Raw genomic sequence first — 23,556 nt, 5'->3', positions numbered from 1 at the left:
TGTACATGAATATTTCCTATGTTTCCCACATTCCCTATTTTATGAATATTCCTCATGTTTCACACTTTTCCTGTTTTGTACATGAATATTTCCTATGTTTCCCCAATTTCCCTATTTTATGAATATTCCTCATGTTTCACACTTTTCCTGTTTTGTACATGAATATTTCCTATGTTTTCCACATTCCTTATTTTATGAATATTCCTCATGTTTTACACTTTTCCTGTTTTGTGCATGAATATTTCCATGTTTCCCACATTCCCTTTTTTATGCATATTCCTCATGTTTCACACTTTTCCTGTTTTGTACATGAATATTTCCTATGTTTTCCACATTCCTTATTTTATGAATATTCCTCATGTTTTACACTTTTCCTGTTTTGTGCATGAATATTTCCATGTTTCCCACATTCCCTTTTTTATGCATATTCCTCATGTTTCACACTTTTCCTGTTTTGTACATGAATATTTCCTATGTTTTCCACATTCCTTATTTTATGAATATTCCTCATGTTTTACACTTTTCCTGTTTTGTGCATGAATATTTCCATGTTTCCCACATTCCCTTTTTTATGCATATTCCTCATGTTTCACACTTTTCCTGTTTTGTACATGAATATTTCCTATGTTTCCCACATTCCCTATTTTATGAATATTCCTCATGTTTCACACTTTTCCTGTTTTGTACATGAATATTTCCTATGTTTTCCACATTCCTTATTTTATGAATATTCCTCATGTTTTACACTTTTCCTGTTTTGTGCATGAATATTTCCTATGTTTCCCACATTCCCTTTTTTATGCATATTCCTCATGTTTCACACTTTTCCTGTTTTGTACATGAATATTTCCTATGTTTCCCACATTCCCTATTTTATGAATATTCCTCATGTTTCACACTTTTCCTGTTTTGTACATGAATATTTCCTATGTTTTCCACATTCCTTATTTTATGAATATTCCTCATGTTTTACACTTTTCCTGTTTTGTGCATGAATATTTCCTATGTTTCCCACATTCCCTTTTTTATGCATATTCCTCATGTTTCACACTTTTCCTGTTTTGTACATGAATATTTCCTATGTTTCCCACATTCCCTATTTTATGAATATTCCTCATGTTTCACACTTTTCCTGTTTTGTACATGAATATTTCCTATGTTTCCCACATTCCCTATTTTATGAATATTCCTCATGTTTCACACTTTTCCAGTTTTGTGCATGAACATTTCCTATGTTTTCCACATTCCCTATTTTATGAATATTCCTCATGTTTCACACTTTTCCTGTTTTGTACATGAACATTTCCTATGTTTTCCACATTCCTTATTTTATGAATATTCCTCATGTTTCACACTTTTCCTGTTTTGTACATGAATATTTCCTATGTTTCCCACATTCCCTATTTTATGAATATTCCTCATGTTTCACACTTTTCCTGTTTTGTACATGAATATTTCCTATGTTTTCCACATTCCTTATTTTATGAATATTCCTCATGTTTTACACTTTTCCTGTTTTGTACATGAATATTTCCTATGTTTCCCACATTCCCTATTTTATGAATATTCCTCATGTTTCACACTTTTCCTGTTTTGTACATGAATATTTCCTATGTTTTCCACATTCCTTATTTTATGAATATTCCTCATGTTTTACACTTTTCCTGTTTTGTGCACGAATATTTCCATGTTTCCCACATTCCCTTTTTTATGCATATTCCCCATGTTTTACAAAAAAGGCTAACCTTCATGGACTGTAACTTTTCAGCTGTAAGATCTTTCACTGGGATTTCAAACAGCTCATGTTCTTCTGTTTTCCGCTGAAAATAGAAAAGAAATCCATTTATCGTGCTGATAAATGTAAAAAGTTGTATGAGAGAAAATAACTTATTACATAATCTAAGTTCACAAAAAGTGTCTCTTCTTTCAATTTCTTCATTCATTTATCCGACTGTTGTTGCACACCACATTTAAGAGTACTGCGGTTATCCGATGACTGTCAGTTTTATAGGTGGAGGAAAACGGAGTTCTGGCCCAACCACTAAACTTGTACCTGTTGAGCTTCTCACATGTGACACAGGCACGTCATACTGGTGAAAGACAAGTGGTCTTTCATGAATGTTAGGCTCAAACACCCACACTATCATCGTTGACCCATTTTTCAAGGACAGTAAAAGTGGAAAAATCTGTCAACAGCCATTTTTGTCTTCTTTCTGTCTAGGTTGCAATAACTGCAATTTTCAGCCAAGCTTCCCTACTCCTCACAGTGCTCTTATTTAACAGTGGATGTATCAAATAATCCAAACAATAACATTTTTTAAACTGTCTAATCATTTAAATGTAGGCCAATTTCGAACTATTTTTCAGGCCAAGCTTTAGACGAAACACAGTAATTGCCTTCATGTGACCCTGGTTACGTGGATCCAAAAATCCACAAAACACAGACCTGTATCTGCAGGACTCATTACTCACCTTCCTGATGGCCAGGCAAACCTGGAAGTCGTGATACACCACAGGGATCCAGTCCTTACTCAGCTGTACATCAAACTCCACAAAGTCCGCCCCCTGACAACCAGCACAAAGACATAATGTTACCATGGTAACAACCACACCCACTATTACACTGCATTTGGTAAAAGTGGATGTTTGGGTGTTTATTGAATTTGTGTGTGAATTGCATTAATTTTCATTGATCCTTGAACCTTTTCACCTGTAACTGTTCAGATTTAAACCCCCAAAACACACAAAAAAAACGCATGACTTTTAATTAAGGCAAAAAGGTTCAAGTATAACTACGTACAACTTTATTTTGTGTTAAATCATTAATTTACATACATGTACATATATGAATATCTTAGCAATGACAGGTAACTAACCATACACACCAAACTCTACCTGTAATTAATATGGCCACTAAATTCTAAAGATCCTACAAAAATATTGGTAATGATAATGAAGATGTATGATGTGGCTGTCCTCATTAACTACTCTATCATCATCATTGTCATCATTTTACAGGACAGTGCTGTTATTGTGTGCTGTTGTCAAGTTCTTCAGTGTGAACAAGGGTGATTTGTGTGAAGTGTTCACTAGGAAAATGTGAAATGTACACACGAAATACACATGGAATATGAATGTGGAGAACATGAAGAGTGAACATGTAAAACATGAAGTGTAAATATAGAACGCACAAAGTACACATGTGATTGTTATCTGTAAACATGGATAAGTAGGTGTGAACATGGACAGGTAATAATGTGTAAACATGGATAAGTATGTGTAAATATGGATAAGTAATAATGTGTAAACATGGATAAGTATAAAATGTAAACATGGATAAGTATGTGTAAAAATGGATAAGTAATAATGTGTAAAAATGGATAAGTAATAATGTGTAAACATGGACAAGTAATAGTGTGTAAACATGGAAAATGCAAGGAGCTAACAAGGAAAATACAAAAGGTTAACATGAAATAGAAAGAATTAACATGGGAGCATTATGTGTTAATTTGGAAAATATGAACGTTATGTGAACACAATAATAATATTACTATTATAAACTGTCCACACAAATGTTATTGTGAACTTGGAATGCTAGCACGCGAGTTGTAAAGAGCAAAAGTGTAAAGAAGATAAATGAAGGATATGAAACTGTGACACGGCTGAGACATGTACATGTATGAAGAGTGCATGTAGAAATGAGCCTTCAGGAGTGAGTGGGGTGAATGAGTGTGGGCATTACAAGAAGGGTATGTTTAAGATATGTAATTGTAAATATTGTAGTACTTTCAGTCTTCAAAAATATAGATAGAGAAATTGAAAAGTATGAGAAATATTGGGTATAAGGTGATGATTTGTTTACCAGCCCTCTCAAACATTATGGATGTTCCAAGTCAGTAGCCTCAAGACCAATTTTCAAAACAAGAACTCACACAGGAAGGAATTGCAGAATGTGCAAATATTTGGTAAGAATGGACATGGAAAGGCAATGTGATCACAAAGAAAAAGAAAAGTATTAACTGAACAGTTTATAGGAAGCACAGATGCAGAAGTCACAAAGATCTAACAAAGGTGAAGTAATGTACATGTAGTATGTTTTTTGTATACTAATGCGGTTTTGGTTGAAATTATGAACCAGAAGAATAGACAAAAAGAAAAAGAGAAAAAGAGAACTGATAAGATTGGAAAAAGTGAGGCAACTGCTAAAATGGCTACAGTATGTGTGATGGATATAAGCAATGACACTGCTATAAGTGAACAGAACAACAGAAGCAATGAAACTGACAGAAATGATGATATTGGAATTTGAACGTGTTTGCATGAAAAAAAAGTTTAAATGTACTTGTGTGATGATGGCTCAACAATGAAGGGTTAAGACACAACTTTACAATAACATGTCCATATCAACCAACGAATATGATAACCAAGTTAACAATAGATGTTAAACAACAATTAGGAAACCCAGAGTGGTCTTTTCGAACAGTACAAGGTTTTCATTGATAATAATTGTTATGAGTGTAACGGTATTTCAACAGCAAAGAAAAACATATGTGCAGTGGTATCACGGACGATTGCTAAAAGCTCTCAAAAGAAGACCCAATCTTCCTTGTACATATCAATATACAACAACTGCACAAATGCCCTACCTTTCCACAACGAAAACATTTGCAGAACAGAAATTTTTTTAATAAATTTTAGTAGTAAATCAGGGTTAGTAGTATTGACAGCAATCACCATGATACCACTGCTGATCATCATAACGATAAATAATGACAAAAGAAATACATAAAAACAGTTCAACAGTGAATTAGAATTTGTTCTAAATTTTAAGCTTATGACCATCTCTTAGGACCTACGTGACTAGATGCAGCTGCCAGAGACGCAACAGTGTTCTCCCGAACGGCCGCTAACCTGAAAGATATGGTTACTCAAGATATTGGGCATCACATAGAGGCACTCCCTTTTAAACACAATCAAAATGCTCACTCTTCAATTAACACTTTCACACACTCTCTCTTCAAGGTCATCATTACAAATACATTTGATGGGGGTAACCCAACCCAACCCAACCCACCTTCCAAAAAAAATTATATTTATTGATTTTATTTTTGTTTTTCAGTTTTTATTGGGATTTTCATGGAACTTAAATTTTTGATTTTTACGTAAAAATTTTTTTTCTTCAAAATTCCAATTCTTTTCATTAATATCTGAAATAAAAAAAAAAAGACAAATATTCCTAATGACTTACAGTTTTATCTGATCGTTTGTGGTTACCTCCAACAAAGCAATTTTCAATGATGGCTCGATACGCCCAGCCATACTCTACTCTAACATAATAATACAGACATACTTGACTTAAAAATCTGCCCCAACAGGTGCATTTTTACTTGCAAATATCGGTCACAATTATTATTTCTGGTGCTAAAACTTTCATTTTCCACATCGATGTCATCCTGCATGTACTTTCTAAATAAGCTTCAATACGCATTTTTAAGAATAACTGAAGACTTCTCATGTAAAGAAGAAAATGAGCATCTAAGTTCTGGGCAAAATTTTAGGTCAAATACATGCACAGCAGTGTACATGCACAGCTGTTTTTACAGTGTACATGTACAGCTGTTTTTACAGTGCACATGTACTTTGTTTCCATCAGATCCACTTGTTCTAGCACCCTCATGGTTACATCACTGTTTCCACAACTTAAATGTTGACAGTTCCACCTGTCATATGGTGACAAGAAGGGCGATTTCAGCATAACAGCACGTTTTCTAGAGCCGATAGCTCTATGCACTCAAAACACCACAAGTACATCCCAACAGGCAGCTGAATGACTACAGAATTACATTATTGTTCCTACTACAATTCTTACTTAAATCAGAGTTCTAATAATCACTCTTCCCATGTGTCACACTGATCCCAGTTCTCAGTTCGCATAGACAGCATTGCTACAACCTTCCAAGTTTAAAAAACTCTTTGCTACAGTTTTTTGGAAGCTTGCATCTTGTAGTGACACAAACAAATCATTCTGTTGTCATTTTCATGAATATTCTTGAGTATGGCGTAAAACACCAATCAAATAAATAAATAAATAAATAAATAAATAAATAAATAAATAAATCATTTTCATGATAATTGTATGAATAAATTCCACTGAAAGAAGCGCTTCAGACATTGAAAAAGTTGAAGTCTTACAGTAGGTCCATACTGTCCTGGCCATGTCAATTTTTTCCCACAACCATTAGGGCAATACTCTCAGCTCACATTTCTGACACTACACTGGGTTGAAAGTATTTACGATTGTACAAAAAGGTTGGTGGTCACAAGTTTTGGTTGACCAATACAAGCAAGAATATGAAGAAAAGTCCCAGGTGAATGGTAAGCCTAGACTGGCAACAGCGGTGTTCCTATGTAAAACGCGACAGGTCTCATAACATTCAATGTTCCAATAAGTGTATCTACTTGTACCTGAGTCAGCTGACATTCTCAACCAAATCATGCTCTTCCAACACATACTCGCACACCCAAATACATACAGGTACCCAAATACACATCCACCCACCTTGTTTGCTTCCTTCCACACCTAAGCCTCAGCACCCACAGCATTTAACATATGAGCGTTCCAACAGAACAATAAAGTACAGCTGCGACAATTTCTTCAAAATTTGAAAAGGATCTCCTATTATTTGGTTACTTGTAACTATGTGTACATCATGGTTACTGTTACATTTGATCAGTCTGAAACTGTACTGCAAAAACCCTCACCACATTTTAAAAATGTGCTTCATGAAGCACATTTCCTAAAGTAAGCCCTTAGCTACAATGACAATGTGAACTTTGCCAAGTGCTACTAAACAGTAAGTACGGTAAACAAAATAAAATCTTGTCCTTCCAAAAAAGGGCTGTATTAAGGCAAGCAAAATATTACTCTTGATTATGAAACTTACATTTTCTCAGTATATGATACTCTTCCTTTCCAAACAAACCTCCAAAAAAATTCTCAGAATGAGGAAAAGGAATCACAAAACTACAGGACATTTACCATCTGCATCATGAAACTGACCCCCGATAACCCAGCATGCCTTGATGCACATCTTGCCAGGCCATGCACTTAAATCAATGATTCACCTTTAAAAAATACCCTGTTAAGTAAATCACTGAAGCTGTGTTTTAGAGATCCCTTCGACAAACTCATGGAAATATCCTTTTTCTGTAAAAAGTGAACTTCACCAAAAACACTGAAACTTCAGAGACAAACAAAAAGATTTAGACACCTGTGAAAGAAAGATGATCCCAGGACAAAACCTCACTTCACTAACCATGTCATGTCCTACAAAGTAAACTTTACAAATAAAAGTCTGTAACTGAATTCACATGAGTAACATGAAAGGAACAGATTGTACATGGAGCCTGTCTCTGTTCCTAACCTACTTGCCATACCTCAGATACTATGCCACAGCATCCTTAGGGCAAAAATGTACACAAACAATCAACAAAGCTTACTGTACAACTAAATGCATTAATACAACAAACAAGCCAAAGTGAGTACCAATCAAACTGCAGAGAAGCAAGTAAAAAGAGACATAGGGCAAGTCTCTGCTCTGTTAATAATGATTATAAATGCCAAAAATAGAGGTGCTTTTTTAAAAACACCATCTTTACCACTACAGTTTGAACAAGAAAGGAGACATCCCCAAACCTCCCAAGGCCTCCGTGGCAGATGTGGCTAGCATGCCAGAGTCGCACAATGACCCAGGAGCCTCTCACCACTGCCGATGCTGTGAGTTCATCAAGCTCGTGCTGGCTTACTCTTCCGCCATGCGTGGGAAGGTCAGCAGCAACCTACCTCCCGTCGTCGAAGTGAAATATTCACAAGTATGGAGTAAAACAAGAATTACATAATTAAATCCCTCACCCCTAGCCTCCATTTCTCCAAACTGCAACATCAAACATTGTCAGACAAGCAGGAAAAAAAAAACAGTTTTCCATAAAAGCTGTGTCAACCTGACCTGAAATGCATGCAATATGACGAACACCCATCAAATTTACCCTTCCGTCCAGGGTACCCAAAAATAAACAAATATACTTGGTCACCTTCAATCTAATTGCTCCCGATTACTTCAACTAACCAGGGAATATGAATCGCAAGATCACAGGAGCCCAGCAAATTCCATCTATATATTTTTTATTCAGCCAAAGGAACAGATTAAAATCACTAAATTGTAATCCATAGCATAAGCCCAAAATCCAATGTTCACAGTTGATTGTCATAACCAACTGACCATGCTGGCAAAGGTGAAATAAACGCTCAAAATAACAAAGAAAAATTTATATCTGTGCAGTGATGGTGTGAAACTCCAGAGTAAAACCTGCAACACCCTAAGGAGATGTCTTTAACTTAGCTCCAGCCTAAAACCTTATAAATTTAAAATCACACAAAATATAAATCCCGTAGCAAGACTGAAATCAGCGCAAAAGTCTACATCATGAAAAAAGTTATCTGAATAGAAGTAATTGTGGCAAATGTACTATTCAGCCTAACCAGGAAAATTATTTTTGCTGAACTGTAAAAAATAAAAAATCAGAAATATCTAGATCCCAAAATCTGGTTTCTTGATGTTTACCCAAGAACCCTTAGCTCCTAAGGCTAACACCATGAGGGGAGTCTGCTGCTGGATAATGATGTACCCACGGGTCCCTCCCTTTGTCAAGTTTACTTACCATTTGCTCTCGTGACTGACACCCATCCCACGGTGCCCGATGTCCAGAGGACCGCGATCACGCTTCCAGTGGAGCGCAAAGGACGTCTCCATCGAGCACTGGAAGTTGGTCATTGGCTTGGCAATGAAATGTTCCACTACAAGAATACATGCAGACATTTTTGTAAGCTTTTAACTTAAATTCTATTTCAAGAAATTAAAGGATCAGGGTGATTCAAATGACTAGTTATTCACAAGCATATAAAGAAAAAGAGCTATTGTAGACAGGTTAATATACTGATACAGTTACACAAAGTTTTGCTGACAATTTACTCGAAACTTGTATGATAACACTGGGAAAAGATATCCTGAATGAAATGAAGAATTCCAGCTTCAATAAAAGTTCAGCTTGTAACTGAACACGTGGGTATTACAATTGTACTTTATTTGGTCTTGGAATACTTGAACTTGTCTATTTACGAAATGAAGGTTGGCATACAATTAAATGATGCAGCATTTATGGTACATGCAAGAAACAATGAGTGTGTTTTGCATACATCAATCACATCACAACATCACAGACATTGGGCAAGAAACCCATTGTATTGCATTTTAAAATTCATATGCAGGGCCTGATTCTTCTTCACAATGCAAATATACTGTACCCATACAAAAGTGACACCCTTTGCCATAATGACCGTGAGTGCAACACTTGTAGCAGGGTACTCACCACTGATTTGACCAATTGGTTTGTGCTTTAAGCCAGAGATCGGCACAGTTTTCTTGCCCAAAGTGTCCTGGATGTGAAAGGGTAGAAGATAGGAGTAGCCCACATGTTTGGGCACATCTTCAGGACTACCAGACGGGTTGTGTACATAAAAGTCTAACTGGAAACCCTACAACAAGACAAAAAAAACGTTTAATGGGAGACTCGTGGACAAGATACACAGAAAGTCCAAATGACAGCTGAACACACTGCTTTCTTCTGTGACGTTTCAGTGTACTTCATTTATGTTTTATGAGTACACGTACACCGATAATTTGTGACATAATAAGGGAAAGAACAAACAAGTTTACACCTTTGGACCGTCCTGATACATGTAGGAAGAAGTTTTACGAGTCACCCATTGTTTAATCCCTCATGGTTTGCTAGCTTTCTTATACAGGGCCTGCTTTCACAAAGTTCTAAAGTTCAGTTAATTGCCCAGGTCGCTACATGGAGTGATTCCCCAAAACGGTGAAGTCAAACACTACATAAGCCTAGCATTACATTTGTGTTGACCAAGCAAAACCTATTTGCTTCAGCACAACAAGATAAGAAGTTTTATGAAAGAAGGCCCTGGTATCCATACAACATGATTTTTTGGCAACTCAAGAGCAAAATCATTAATGTCATGTACTATTAGTCTGGAGTTCCACAGACAAAAGGTGAAAATTTAAAACACTACATTAACTAGAAGGCTGCAGGCACCTCAATGTAAATTTATTTATTTATTTGATTGGTGTTTTACACCGTACTCAAGAATATTTCACTCAGACAACAGCGGTCAGCATTGTGGTGAGAGGAAACCAGGCTCGAAACCCACGACCATCCACAGGTTGCTGGCATGAGCTGGGCTTGAACTCACAGCGACCACATTGGTGAGAGGCTCCTCTGTCATTACACTGTGATAGCGCGTTAACCAACTGAGCCACGGAGGCCCCACCTCAATGCAAAGTACGAGGCCCTACACAGCAAAGGGTTGATATTTGTATTGCAACACTACTGATAAACTATTCCACATCTGACATAGATATTACACCCGAGTGTTGCAAAACAAATGGTCTCAAATCAATGGTGACTCATGCATTGTTGACCACTTATTGTCAGTGAGGGTGATAGAATCCATAAATTCCCTACCCGAGGCCGGGATTGAACCTGCACCTTGTGTGTTTCATAACTACTGAAAGACAAGCGTCTTAAACACTCAACCACAATCAACTTCCTATACTATGGGTATATAAATATTTAATCCTCCAGATATTCCTCCACACATACCAGGTACTCCGGTTCAAAAGTCTGGGCCCTGAACACCATGTACTCTCCATCGCGGAGCAGATTGCCGTGCATGTGTGGTTCCTCAGGCTGCGATTCCTGGTCGTTCAGAACGGAGATCCACAACTGTGTAGACGAGCATGATGGGAGGTCATCACGACTTTCTTCCTCGAGTCCGCTTTCCACATCCACAAAGTCCTTGTAGCGGTGGTCAAGCGCGGTGCACTTAATGCGGTACATCTGTTCACGATGACGGGCTTTCCACATCTGGATGGGGTTGCCGTAGAAACGCAGCTGAATCTCCGTCTGGCTTGTTAGCCACCCTCGAGACACACTGGTTCGTCCGTCTGTAAAAAAAGAAAAATCATGGGAGTCTATTTACATGAAAATTTACATGAAACTAAATCTAGTTTAGTTTCAATAATTACTAACAATTATGAAATATATTATTCAGATTCACTTGACCCTCCACCCTACCCTCACCACAAAAAATAGTATTGCTTAGTAAACTGGTGAGAACTAAGATTTGGAGACTGCTTAGTTTCAATACTTGAACTCAGTGATCAGCCATAAATTTGTTCACTTATCTGATTGTTTTTTTACACAGTGAAAGAATATTTCATTTGTATTTATTCATTTATTTATTTGATTGGTGTTTTATGCCGTACTCAAAAATATTTCACTTTTACGACAGCAGCCAGCATTACTGTGGGAGGAAACTGGGTAGAGCCTGGGGGAAACCCACGACCATCCGCAGGTTGCTGCAAGACCTTCTATATCACTTGTAAGCTGGCGGCCAGCATTATGGTGGGAGGAAACTGAGCAAAGCTCAGGAGTAATCCATGACCATCTGCAGGTTGCTGGCAGACCTTCCCAGGTATAACCGAAGAGGAAGTTTGGATCTAATACTTGGATAAAGTGTAAACATGTAAAGCTAGTACCTAAATTATTTAAGGTAGCAACCCCCCAAATATCCAGCCCACAATTTGGGGATACAACCTCTAATTAGCCAAGCTATATGTCTTGTAACACTTCTCACTATTCAGTCAATGAGGAAATACAGCAGACATTAACACGGCTACTCATAACTGCATAACTGACGACCTTGCCATATTTATGTCCTTGCCGACTTACCAAAACGACCAAATATAGATGTCTGTGTCTCACAATCTTCAGGGTGAATACAATATGCTGAAACAGTGAGAAGAGAGGAAATGTGAGAACAGAAATTCACTCTTATGTGTAACTGAGTCATTCTCATAATAGACCTTCATTAAAAATAAGTTCATTGGGCATAATTTGACAGAAAAAAATCTTAACGGCTTTTATTAAGATTTAAAAAAAAAATTGTCTTAGACAATGATTTCAAAATCCCCATCTTTTTTCATTTGCCAAAGTAAATATAAATGTCCCTACGAGTGTACTCTTATTTTTCCGATGAGGTCAGGTTACATGGATGCTCAACAAAACATTTACCTCTCGGAGAAAAAGTCCGTGGTTTAATGTTGGTCTCCCACTTGGTGACGAGGACACTTTTGTCTGAATCCTCGTTGTCGGACTCCCGCATCGTGCACAGGAAGTAACGATACTGGTAGTCACGATGACCAGGTAGCTTTACCACCCTCGACCAAATCTCCCTGTAACGAACATCAGGTACATTACATGTACATCTATTTATTTATCAGATGGTTGCTTCAAGCTGGGAACAAGGGTACCAATGTGTTACCTATTGCAGACCCCTCAGGCCACTTGCACTCAGTGTCTGGTGATAACTAGAGGGGGGGCTGAATGCCCCAAAATTACTTTGGTCAATTTATATGGGTGCAAAAGTTTTTCCTGGAATTTATTTAATTATTTATACAAGCACACTAAATTACCTGAAATTTGACCCACACGTGCATTTATAGAGGTAAATAATCGTGGCAAAATATTATTTCTGGAGCAGCACCTTTTCCAGTTGAATATCATCCCATATTTCAAGCAAAGCTCAAAACACCTTTCTAAACTCAATAGAACCCCCAGGATCAGGTGGACGAAATTTAAGGGCATATGTAAGTTTAGTCACCAAAATGAATGGGGCACCAGCATGGTCGAGGTGGTTAATTTGCCAGCATGACGCAATGACACAACAGAATTTGTGAGTTCATGTTTAGCTGAGCTCATGCTGGCTTCCTATTCTGCCATACATTGGAATGTGTGGCAGCAACCTACGGGATGGTTGTGGTTTCATCTAAGCTCTACCCTGTTTCCTCCCACCATAATGCTGGCCGCCATCGTATAAGTGAAACACCGATGAAATAAATAAATAAATCAAACTGTAAAAAAACGCATCAGTTACAAGTGAGAATGTGATTTTGTGTTTTGGCAAAATTAAAGTTTTCATTCATGTGTTTGAAAAAAACAACAACAATTGTTTCATGGTTTCAAATAGCATTCATTTTGAATTACTTACTCGTTATTATCCCAGCGCTCCAAGCTGAGCGGCAGCGCCTTGTGGGCCATCCAATCACCGAGTTGCTCACAGTCACCAACAACACACACCTGCTCACCTCGCTTTGTGGTGACCTTGACCCTGAAGGTCACATCAAAAGTGGAACTCATCATTTTCACAGATATTAAAAGTTCACAACCAAACGAGAGTAAGTCCTCAGCTTGTCCCTCCTAGCTTTGGCTGTACTTGTTAGCACATGTATTTGTCCATGATTTCAAATGGCACCGATGCAACAGTCTGTTAAGGGTGAGTTTAAGGTCACAACTGCTCCAAAACAGTCTCAAATTCAGACAATCTGGTCATGTGACACAGTGTCTGTGGATGGTGCTGTAAATGTGACTGTTTAAATTCGGGAGCCGCCATTTTCAGACATGGAAGCCAAAAACCTGAAATGAGAATTAAGAAATGATTATATTCATGCAAATAAAGACTTGGAACGTGCATGTGTTAACTCACTGTGTACATTTGTCACCTGGAAAAAACCATTACCCAACATGTCCAATTGCTTTACACTGGTTACCCATTACATTGCATTACCCCCTTAATGCAGCTAGCCAGATGCATTAACAGCGCAAATATTGCATGTATGCGTAGGAGGAAAGCAGTACTCCAGCCATGGAAGCAACTGTGAACATGTACTTGGCCAAGCCTAGTGGTCCATTGCTGTACATCGGTAACAGGGTATGCCGCTATAGGAGATGGTCCTGGTCAGCTCTGGCTTCACACTGATCAGAATACCGCAAGTAATGTATTTATTTATTTATTTATTTATTTGATTGGTGTTTCACCCCGTACTCAAGAATATTTCCCTTATACGACGGCGGCCAGCATTATGGTGGGTGGAAACTGGGCATAGCCCAGGGGAAACCTACGACCATCCGCAGATTGCTGTCAGACCTTCCCACTTACGGCCGGAGAGAAAGGCAGTCTGAGCTGGACTTGAACTCACAGCGACCGCATTGGTGAGGGACTCCTGGGTCATTACACTGCGCTAGTGCGCTAACCAACTGAGCCACGGAGGCCCCTACCGCTAGTAATGTCTGCTATAGCTTGTCACCCGTGGGTCCTGTGACATTACTTATGATCCACTGCTGGGTAACTGAATGTACAAGTATATCCATAACCTGCACTGGCAGAGTGCGGCGAACCTAAGCAGAACGCTTCCTCTGTCTATGATGGGTGATAACCTAGAACTGGTCTAGTACATGTATATAGCACTGTGTATTCTACAAACCATGCATAATAAACCATTATGCTGTTACATACGTGCTCTTTGGGAGTTTACATTACATCAGTGTGCGCGAGTCTAACCATACGTAAGCTAATGTGAATATTTCACACAAAAACCCTGAGTGCAATTTCAAGAACTGGGCACAACGAATAGAATTAACCTACATTAGCCTGCGTCTCGTTTTTGTACATAGCCCAGTTAACACACTTAGTTGTGAAACAGCCTGCTTCACGTAGCTACACATCTGGCATGATCCTGTGAATAAATGTAAACGTATGTACATGTCACGCAAGCAGCCCTGGCATCCGGGAAAGGTCTTACAGTGCATGTAATACCCTGAGATTGTCCTTAAAAAGAACATTTTGAATTAGGCCCTACCAGACGAAACAGAATCAGTTGGCTAAGGGATTCTTTTTTGTTATTCGGGGAAAGTAAAAAGATACGGATTTCCCAATAAATTTTTTTAAATTTTAGAAAATTTCCCCAAAATACCAAGAAAAACTTTCGTGTGAGGTTCTTTGATTGAGGGTCTGACCATATTGAGGTGATTATGCAAGCCTTTCACTGAATCTCCCACATCAATGGTTTTAAAACACATACAAACTTGTATGGTGTATTTGTGTAAATGAATTGAAGAGGCTATACAGGAGATTTGGGGCCAAAAATCGATGAGCTCAAACCGAATCAAATTTTCGGTATTGTAATTCTTCAACCTTTTAGCATGTTTGCAAGGTGTGTATTCAAGCATATTCTAAAGGCTTTATTCTGTGTTGACAGATAACATTATATTTTTCGTAAAGCCCTAAAACTGGCCAATCCAACCAATACAGTTTTGTCTCCAATATCAATGTGCATGAATTGCACTGCTCATACGAGAAATTGTTGAGGAATCAGGGCACAGGTAATGCATTTACATAATGTCAGCTGAGCTGGTGCCCTAACGAAAATGTTGTGAGGGTACACATATTTGTATACATACAAAAACTCTCCAGGTAGCATACATGTGTACATATCACACTTCCTGCCAGCTGGCTTGAAGGCCTTCCAAACCAGAAACTGTTGTAATTTACATGTAACAACAGTGACCAACCTGTCAAGATTTCCAAGATTCAAGTCATCCTTAAAACTTTCTCTTACATTGGGTGTAACTATAGATTTCTTTGAAATCCCTATATTTTTAATTCACCAGAATTAAAATCGGTTCCCTACAGACCTCATTTATATCTTCTGATCATAGGGTCCTGCTGGGTTATGCACAACAAAGAATTTTTTAAGGATGGACCCACATTTGAAAAACATCTACGTATGCATTCATTTCATATACATGTGTACATGTACTTTTTCATTGTTGTTGTTGTTTTAACATCAGAAGAATTTGTCCTAGCAAAACATTTCACCATCTGGAATGGGAAAGGCCTTAGAGCACCTGCCTCCACATCTGGCAATGCTCGAGCTCTTGTGAAAGAACTGCATATGTCAATGAATCTATATACATCCATCACCATGTACATGTGTCAATTGCACTATGCTTAGCACACAATATACAGCAAATGTTGACCCCAACAAGTGCACATTTTGAGGCTAACAAATGTCATAAAATGTTACTTTTGGTGCTGAAACTTACATTTCACAGCACCTTTTTAAAATCAATAGACATCTGAAAACTCAGGTAAAATCTGCAACTTTTGGGTGGGGCGAAATTGGTTCTGACTCACACTCTGCCACGACTTGTCCAGATTCCCAAATAAGTCAAAAAAAACTAAACCTTATAAAATCCTATAGTACATGTACATGCATATGAATTGGTTGTAAAGAACCAGGATGTAAAGGATGATCAGAATCAGGATGTAAAACACAAAAACCTTGCCGAAATGCCACAAAGATTACATGTAAATTTCACTTTGATTCCGTCAGATTTTCACCTAACTCCACTCAGTTCTGACAACATACATGTATCCATTATAAGCCAACCCACCGTACCTGCACACCCAATATTCATAAGCAAGCCTACTGTTACTCCAAACCAACAACTTTTTGAAATTTTTTCCCCAGAGGCTTAAAAAACCATCATCTGCCAGAAGCAGAGCACAAGTGAAACATCTGTGATGCCTGACAGGCCTAGTGGTACATGCATGCCCTACACCAATAGAGGCTAGCACATAAACAGAACCTCTACTGGCGTGGAGAGTGTACATCTGAGGTCTCTCATAGGCTAAATTTTGCTAACTGGCATGACTGGGCAAGAACCCATGCCTGGAGCACGATATCAATCACCTACACTATATACCTTTATAATACTAATGGTATCGGCACTGGTCAATAAAACACAACCCTAAACAACAAAACTGAGAGAGGAATGTAATTCTTTGTCTTCAGCCCTGCTGGTATCTGGGAAAAGCCAGGGCCTGGTTGTTCAAAACCGTTTTAATACTTCATACCAGCTTTAATTCTAAGCCAAGTGTTCAATTTTGTACTTAGCCCAAAATAATTGCGTAGCAACATATAATAAAACTGCTACTGTCATACTCTGACTTTGGACAAGTGCATATAGGCTGCTTAGTTTGACTAAGATTTTAAATATAAAACATGACTTCACTTATTTAATACACTTTCAAACAATTGGGCCCTGTAGATAAACTTGAGATTTGCCTCTGATATATACATGTTGTATATATACATGTACATAAAAACTGTATTTTACTTATGTAAAAATGCACTTTCAGTACCACATAAAGGTCTTTACGTGATACACCTGACAATGATGCTTAAGTGTTTCCGATAAGAAATTAACAACGCTTCACAACTCTTAAGTGGCCCTATAAGGTGGATGAATCAGTAAGAATCAAGGAAAATGTGTCACCTGAAAAATGTTAAACTTTATGTGAAATACAGTATGTTCATAATGATGTCTGTACAGTGCTATTAATCTCACCATGATGTAATATGTACATGCATGACAGCAGTAGTTGTTTCCTAGTAGCAGACTGACACAATCAGTGTGACCTTAGCCTAGCTGACCCGGCCTTTGTAGAGGTCAATCCAGCCTCCATTCTTAAAACAGTTTTATCCGTTCACACCACTGAGTTCAAGCTGGGTAAGCACCGTTCAAGTAAAACGGTCAATCCGCAGTAATACACTGCACCTTTGTAAATCCTGTTCACAGGTTCATTACAGACAGACAAGGAAATCAAACATCAAACGTCACACACCTGATCATAACTAGCCAAGGATTTCGGCTGTAATCTTTTAATACAGGGTTAGGGGTAGATCAGAGTATCAGTGTATAGGTACATAAGCCACCCTTAGACTGAGGTCTTGGGCTAGATCACAACAAACCACACTTGTCACTGGCTCTTAGTGGACAAGAATATATACATGCACCTACATGTAGATCTATACAGACTAAAAATATTCAGGCCTTTGGATCATGAAGCCATCTTTGATTTAACTCAAAATTTCAGTCTTTAATATTGGTCTGTTCCTTTAGGTGATTTTAGCTGAAATTTGGTTTACAATAATTTACCCATAATATACATTGTCAAGCAATATTTTTGACCTTGTTACATAAGAAATAGCAAGTTTAAAGTGATTTAAAATTCTGACTTCACTCTAAGTTTGCCTCGTAATCCCGCAACCAGGTACCCAAGTACATGAATACTCGTTAAAGCTTGTGGGCACTACAGACATTATTAACAGAGATTCACTGCACAGCTCTGTTTACTAGTCTGACTAGTGCAGCTCATACATATGATATGACATGTAGGAGTTGTTTATGAGTCACCAAGCTTGCACTATGTGAAGGTACATGTATACATGTATAATGGACACTGCACTGTCCTACTTCAATACAAATGCCCCCCTCAGGTGACGGACACTATCATGCTCAAATCAGCACTGTGTTTTTCACAGTACTCACATGTACATGTATACTTCTTTTCATTCAGATGAAGCCAGACTTTTTATACATGTACAGCTTGAAATGAATTAGAGCTTCACAGTACGTGCACATGTACCTGCTGTCATAGGGTCAAGAGTTCAAATATCAGGAAATGTATGTACAGTTAGTTCACTGCAGGGCGCATGCTGATGAACTGCATGTGGGTTGTTACAAACATGAGCTGAGGAGACACGGCTCTTACCTTTATCTGTTACCTTAGGATAGTTACTACTAAATTAGTTTGTTAGGACAATATACATGTACAAGTACAGCCCACTATAGCACAATACATGCAGATGCATGCTGGCTTTCTCTCCAACTGCACGTAGGAAGGTCTGCCAGCAACCTGCAGACGACCATGGGTTTCTTCCGGCATTTCTGGTTTCCTCCCACCATACTGCTGGCTTCCATCATATAAGTGAAATATTTCTGAGTATGGCGTAAAACACCAATTAAATAAACAAATAAATACACGTAGATGTAAATGCACAGCTCACAGTAGCACATTAGATGTACATGTGCACACACACGCGTGCTTTGATATACTATATCTACATACATGTACACGTACCCAAGTACAAGTGTTTGTGTGCATAAAAGGAAAATTACCACCTACATATAAGTTATTTGTGCAAGGAAGTCATAAGCCCCAACAAATACATGAACGTGTAACCACATATGTTCCACATGCTTATGTAACCACACACGTGTTCCACATGTACATGTACATGTAAATTCTCTGCGGTGTGGTGAGTGTTTTCACTCTGGGGTCAGTACATACACTTACATGTAGATGTAGGTACGTATATGTGTAAAAAGAAAACTTACCCACAAAAAGCAACCATTTTCACTGTGTGTGATGTTCTATGGATTGGTGCAGGATTAGCTAAACTTGAATGGAATTCCTCTCCAGTACAGATGTGTTATGCTTAGGCTGAGTTATAGCAAAGCCATGTGCTTGTATCTGTAGGGCCGCCAGTCAGTGTGCTTACTGTATCAGGCCAATCACAGGGTTGTGTGAACAGGGTGAAGGGTGAAGGTCGCTCCCTCTCTTAAACACTGATGATCAGGAGAGACCCAGTGAGGTAAATACATAAAAAAATAATGGGGACAGGAATAAACAAGACTGAACTGGTGGATAGACATAAATCCCCACCCCCCTGGGTGCACTCACTGCACCATGTATCCCTCCTCCCCCCATCTCCTCCTGTCTCATTTATTATCTCTATCCACATGTTATTACATGTAATTCACACACTGCATGCCATACTGCCCTTTGAATCTGACACGCAGTATATGTGTGATGTAACAATAAGTTACACCAGGAACTACATATATACAGTGTATCTGTATAAGCTTACATGCAGCATGTTGTAGTCTTAACTTGTGACCTTATTCTAGATCTTAGGTGACTATTTTAATCGCTGTCCGAACAGTTTACACCTTCATGTATATGTACTCTTTTGTCTCAAAAATAAATCTGTACATGTATACTGATAGCAAAAAACAAACAGCTCTAAAGTTAAGACGTTACGTAAATTTGTGTTAAGTACAGAAGCCTCGCTGAATGGTACTACGGCCTTACACCCACATGTATGTAGACTTAACCACTTATTGTCACAATGAGAGCAAGGGAATCTGAACATTCCTGAACTGAACCTGCACAGCAATTAGGAGTTCAGCACCTGAACACAGAGCCATGCCCTGTACCCTGCTATTAAAAATAAGACACAAGTAGAAGCTGTTGGTAATAGGGTGGAGTAAGGGTGTGTTTGTCCGTCCTCAAAGAAAAAATGTTTACTACAAAGAGGGATTCACTCAGCCATCATTTATTTCACTTCATATTTGTACTGGTTACTGTTCTAAGTGTTCTACCTGAAACCTGCAGCTGAAATAAACCAGGCGTTCTATGAAAACATCAAAGAGAAATGGCGTGGCCAAGCAGTATTATACACCTGTACAGTTGATTTACACTGAATGTACCTGGTTTATTTATTTATCTGACTGCTGAAAACCACACTCAAGAATTTTTTTATGAGTGGAGTCGCTGATATAAACCACCAACCTTTGGCAAGTTGCTGATGAACTTTCCCATGTTTGACACAATGACATGCAGTTCATATAGATTATATCTGCCACCAAGTGACCAGTCATATGAGCAAGGAGTAAGGGCTCTAAAGAAAGCTGCAGACAAAAAATCTCTTTAAGACCATTTTCCATAAGGTATTGTGAGGGAAATATACATTTCAACAGTTAACCTTAAATGAAATACCTGCTTTAGCAAGATGGGAAAGTAAGATAAACAATAAACACTGACACTATATATCTGATCTTGAGATGAAATGCTTTTACTTAGTCTGATATCATTTGGATTATGACAAAAGAAAAGAAATCACATTTGTGTGTACATGTACTGTAGATGTGTCAATGCATGGTTTTCACATTAAGGATGCATTTTCACTCTTCTGTTGTGTTTTGTTCACAACAGATGTGTACACGCCATATTCCATGACTCAACATTTTTAAGAAAACCAAGATCAACTTCTTACTGATATAAGATACATACATGGCATACTATACATTTCTGATGCCATTCTGTCATCTACTGCGCATAGCATGTGTAATTACATCAACAAACATGCATGGAGATGGCTGTCAATCGACGGCCATCCAAGCCACTCTCTCAGTCTTGGCTTGCTTGATTCCCATTCTCCTATCGCCAAAACAACGCCAGGGGAAGACAAAATGGAAACTCCAGGAACTCTTTCAGAGATCTTGCTTTCCGTTGTCAAATCACGCCTCTGGGCTACCACAACACGACTGTTCACTGCTGATACTAGTTGTGCTAAACAGATTTTACAGTATACCTTGAAATCCACAGAATATTTCCATTTCTTTGGCGTGGACATTGAATCGCATCATTGTCGTAAGCTAAAGATGTCTTTGACTGTTTATGACTTCCCGTCAAGAGATAGTAGGGCCGTTTCCATTGGTTGCCCAGGATTATTTTAAACAGCTGTGTTTACATCACTGTATGCCAAATGTGCAGGCTTTTCAGCAGAGGTTGAGTTAGACTTATGGATACGGTCTTTTGCCTAAGGGGAGTGACCAGCTCCACATTTACACACTTTAATGTCCAGGTAAAACAAATGTCCTGTATGTACCAACTGTTATCAAAGAGCCCTGACAAACACAGAGATCTAAAGCTAATATGAACACCACTTTGTATACCTATATCATAAGGGTAATCCATATGGCTTCTTTGTTTAGTTTTGTCTGTTCATGTTTGGACTACATGTATAAGGGTCTTGTGAATGTGAAGGTTAGAATAGTTTGGGTCACACTGGCCGTATTCACATGTTTCACACTATACATTCATGACATTTTATTCCCAACACCCTACTTTTTCATCAAAATGACCTACATGTATGTGTACATGTATACTGTGTGCTACTGAGAAGCTCCGCCAAGTACATACAGATCAACGAAGAGATAACTGGTGGTTTTTCTATGTCAGCATAAATTATGGGTAAAAGGAAATACATGTACCTAGAAATTGAAGTACATGTACACTGGTACATGACAAGAACTCTCCACTGAAGATTATGGTGGTAAAATCAAATTCATTTTTGAGGCATATTTTATACATATAGATACTAATGTAGATTTATATAGTCTGCAACTACAATATGCTAATTGAGAATTGCAAGCCTATCTAAAATGTACTGCGCACACAGATCAACATAGTAGGCCTATAGTTACTGGAAAATACTGTGCATCACTGTACTACCTACAGAGTATATCATACATGTATGTACATGCAGACTCTTTGCAACAGTGCACACAGTCTATGCATTCAATCAGTCTGCACACTATAGATCCATATTGTGTCCATTTCTTTGATACATGTACATGTAAATGTACTTAGAGTAATGAATGCTCATGTGCACGAAGATGTACTACACCATGTCACTGGTGAATATACCGGTACCTAGAGACAGTTATATGCAACAGAGCACACAGTATGACGAACAAACACAAACACAAATCCTTGTAAGAGACCATTAAAGCGCAATCTCCATGTCCATGGTTCATGTATAAAGCACATGGTCCATGGCACAAGTTGAAGCCCCAAAATACACGTATAAGTTACAGCCATATCATGATACATGTATATGAAACCATCAGGCGTCTTGTGTAGCACAATGATCAGAGTCCATGATTCATGTATAAAGCACATGGTCCATGGCACAAGTTGAAGCCCCAAAATACACGTATAAGTTACAGCCATATCATGATACATGTATATGAAACCATCAGGCGTCTTGTGTAGCACAATGATCAGAGTCCATGATTCATGTATAAAGCACATGGTCCATGGCACAAGTTGAAGCCCCAAAATACACGTATAAGTTACAGCCATATCATGATACATGTATATGAACCCATCAGGCGTCTTGTGTAGCACAATGATCAGACTTTGCTGAAGCCAAATGGCAAATATCTCACATGACTGGCGATCTTCTCTACAGACTGGCAAAATAATTTGGCCCATTTCTTCTTCAGAACATGAACATGCTTGTGTCAAGCCGCATTTACACAATGCGAATTGTTTCATTGGCTCAAAATGAACTAGTTGTATGAAAATATATGGCCTATTTCATTACATGGATGCGATTTGTCGAATGCTCAGACTATGTCATTCAACTAGACAATTTGACACCCCTCTTTCACAATCAGGTCAACAGGAACTCTATGACGAAAATGATTTTGGTACACGACATCATTCAGACACTTGGAACATGTACAGATATTTTTATGAAGGCTTAAACAAGTGGTAAAAATTACCAGCATTAGTAGAGTTTTCTTGATTCTAAAGACTCCCTTATGCTGTGTACACGTGAATGCACTTGGGATTAATCATTCGTTGATTTTTTCCGAGAATGGATATAACATAAATACGCTGGAGTGTTATCACGGACTCTGATTGAGTTTTTAATACAGTGTACATGCATTATTGCAGAGCAGATTGAACGTGTTATATTTTCAATGCAGCAGATGATTGAAGGCGAAAGTAAAATCTCAGTTGTCAATGCCTGGGCCGTGGGAACAATGTCACAAATGCACCAACCCACAAGACGTAATACAAACGCAACCACATCACCG

The 23,556-nt window shown here is 38.2% G+C and overlaps 1 protein-coding gene across 2 annotated transcripts in view; it reads right to left on the bottom strand.

Annotated features, from left to right (window-relative positions):
• Positions 1-22,191, bottom strand: part of LOC135481077 (glycerophosphocholine phosphodiesterase GPCPD1-like) — a 32,208-nt gene extending 10,017 nt beyond the window's left edge. Inside the window, exons 1-10 of one of the 2 annotated variants that reach the window (XM_064761009.1) lie at positions 20,957-22,191; positions 13,184-13,608; positions 12,208-12,368; positions 11,866-11,922; positions 10,735-11,078; positions 9,427-9,592; positions 8,719-8,854; positions 4,857-4,911; positions 2,473-2,565; positions 1,746-1,820 (exon numbers count right to left, since the gene is read on the bottom strand). In XM_064761009.1, the coding sequence (XP_064617079.1) occupies positions 1,746-1,820; positions 2,473-2,565; positions 4,857-4,911; positions 8,719-8,854; positions 9,427-9,592; positions 10,735-11,078; positions 11,866-11,922; positions 12,208-12,368; positions 13,184-13,335 (1,239 nt within the window). In that variant the 5' untranslated portion in view covers positions 13,336-13,608; positions 20,957-22,191. Of the gene's footprint in view, positions 1-1,745; positions 1,821-2,472; positions 2,566-4,856; positions 4,912-8,718; positions 8,855-9,426; positions 9,593-10,734; positions 11,079-11,865; positions 11,923-12,207; positions 12,369-13,183; positions 13,609-19,218; positions 19,354-20,956 lie in introns of those variants that run through there. The other variant, XM_064761008.1, reaches the window with a different exon arrangement.
• Positions 22,192-23,556: the final 1,365 nt, after the last annotated feature.

The sequence above is a fragment of the Liolophura sinensis genome, chromosome 13, assembly GCF_032854445.1.
Source record: "Liolophura sinensis isolate JHLJ2023 chromosome 13, CUHK_Ljap_v2, whole genome shotgun sequence".
Taxonomy (NCBI): domain Eukaryota; kingdom Metazoa; phylum Mollusca; class Polyplacophora; order Chitonida; family Chitonidae; genus Liolophura; species Liolophura sinensis.
Note: the sequence above shows the minus strand (reverse complement) of the source record. Positions and strands in the feature narration are given on the sequence as shown.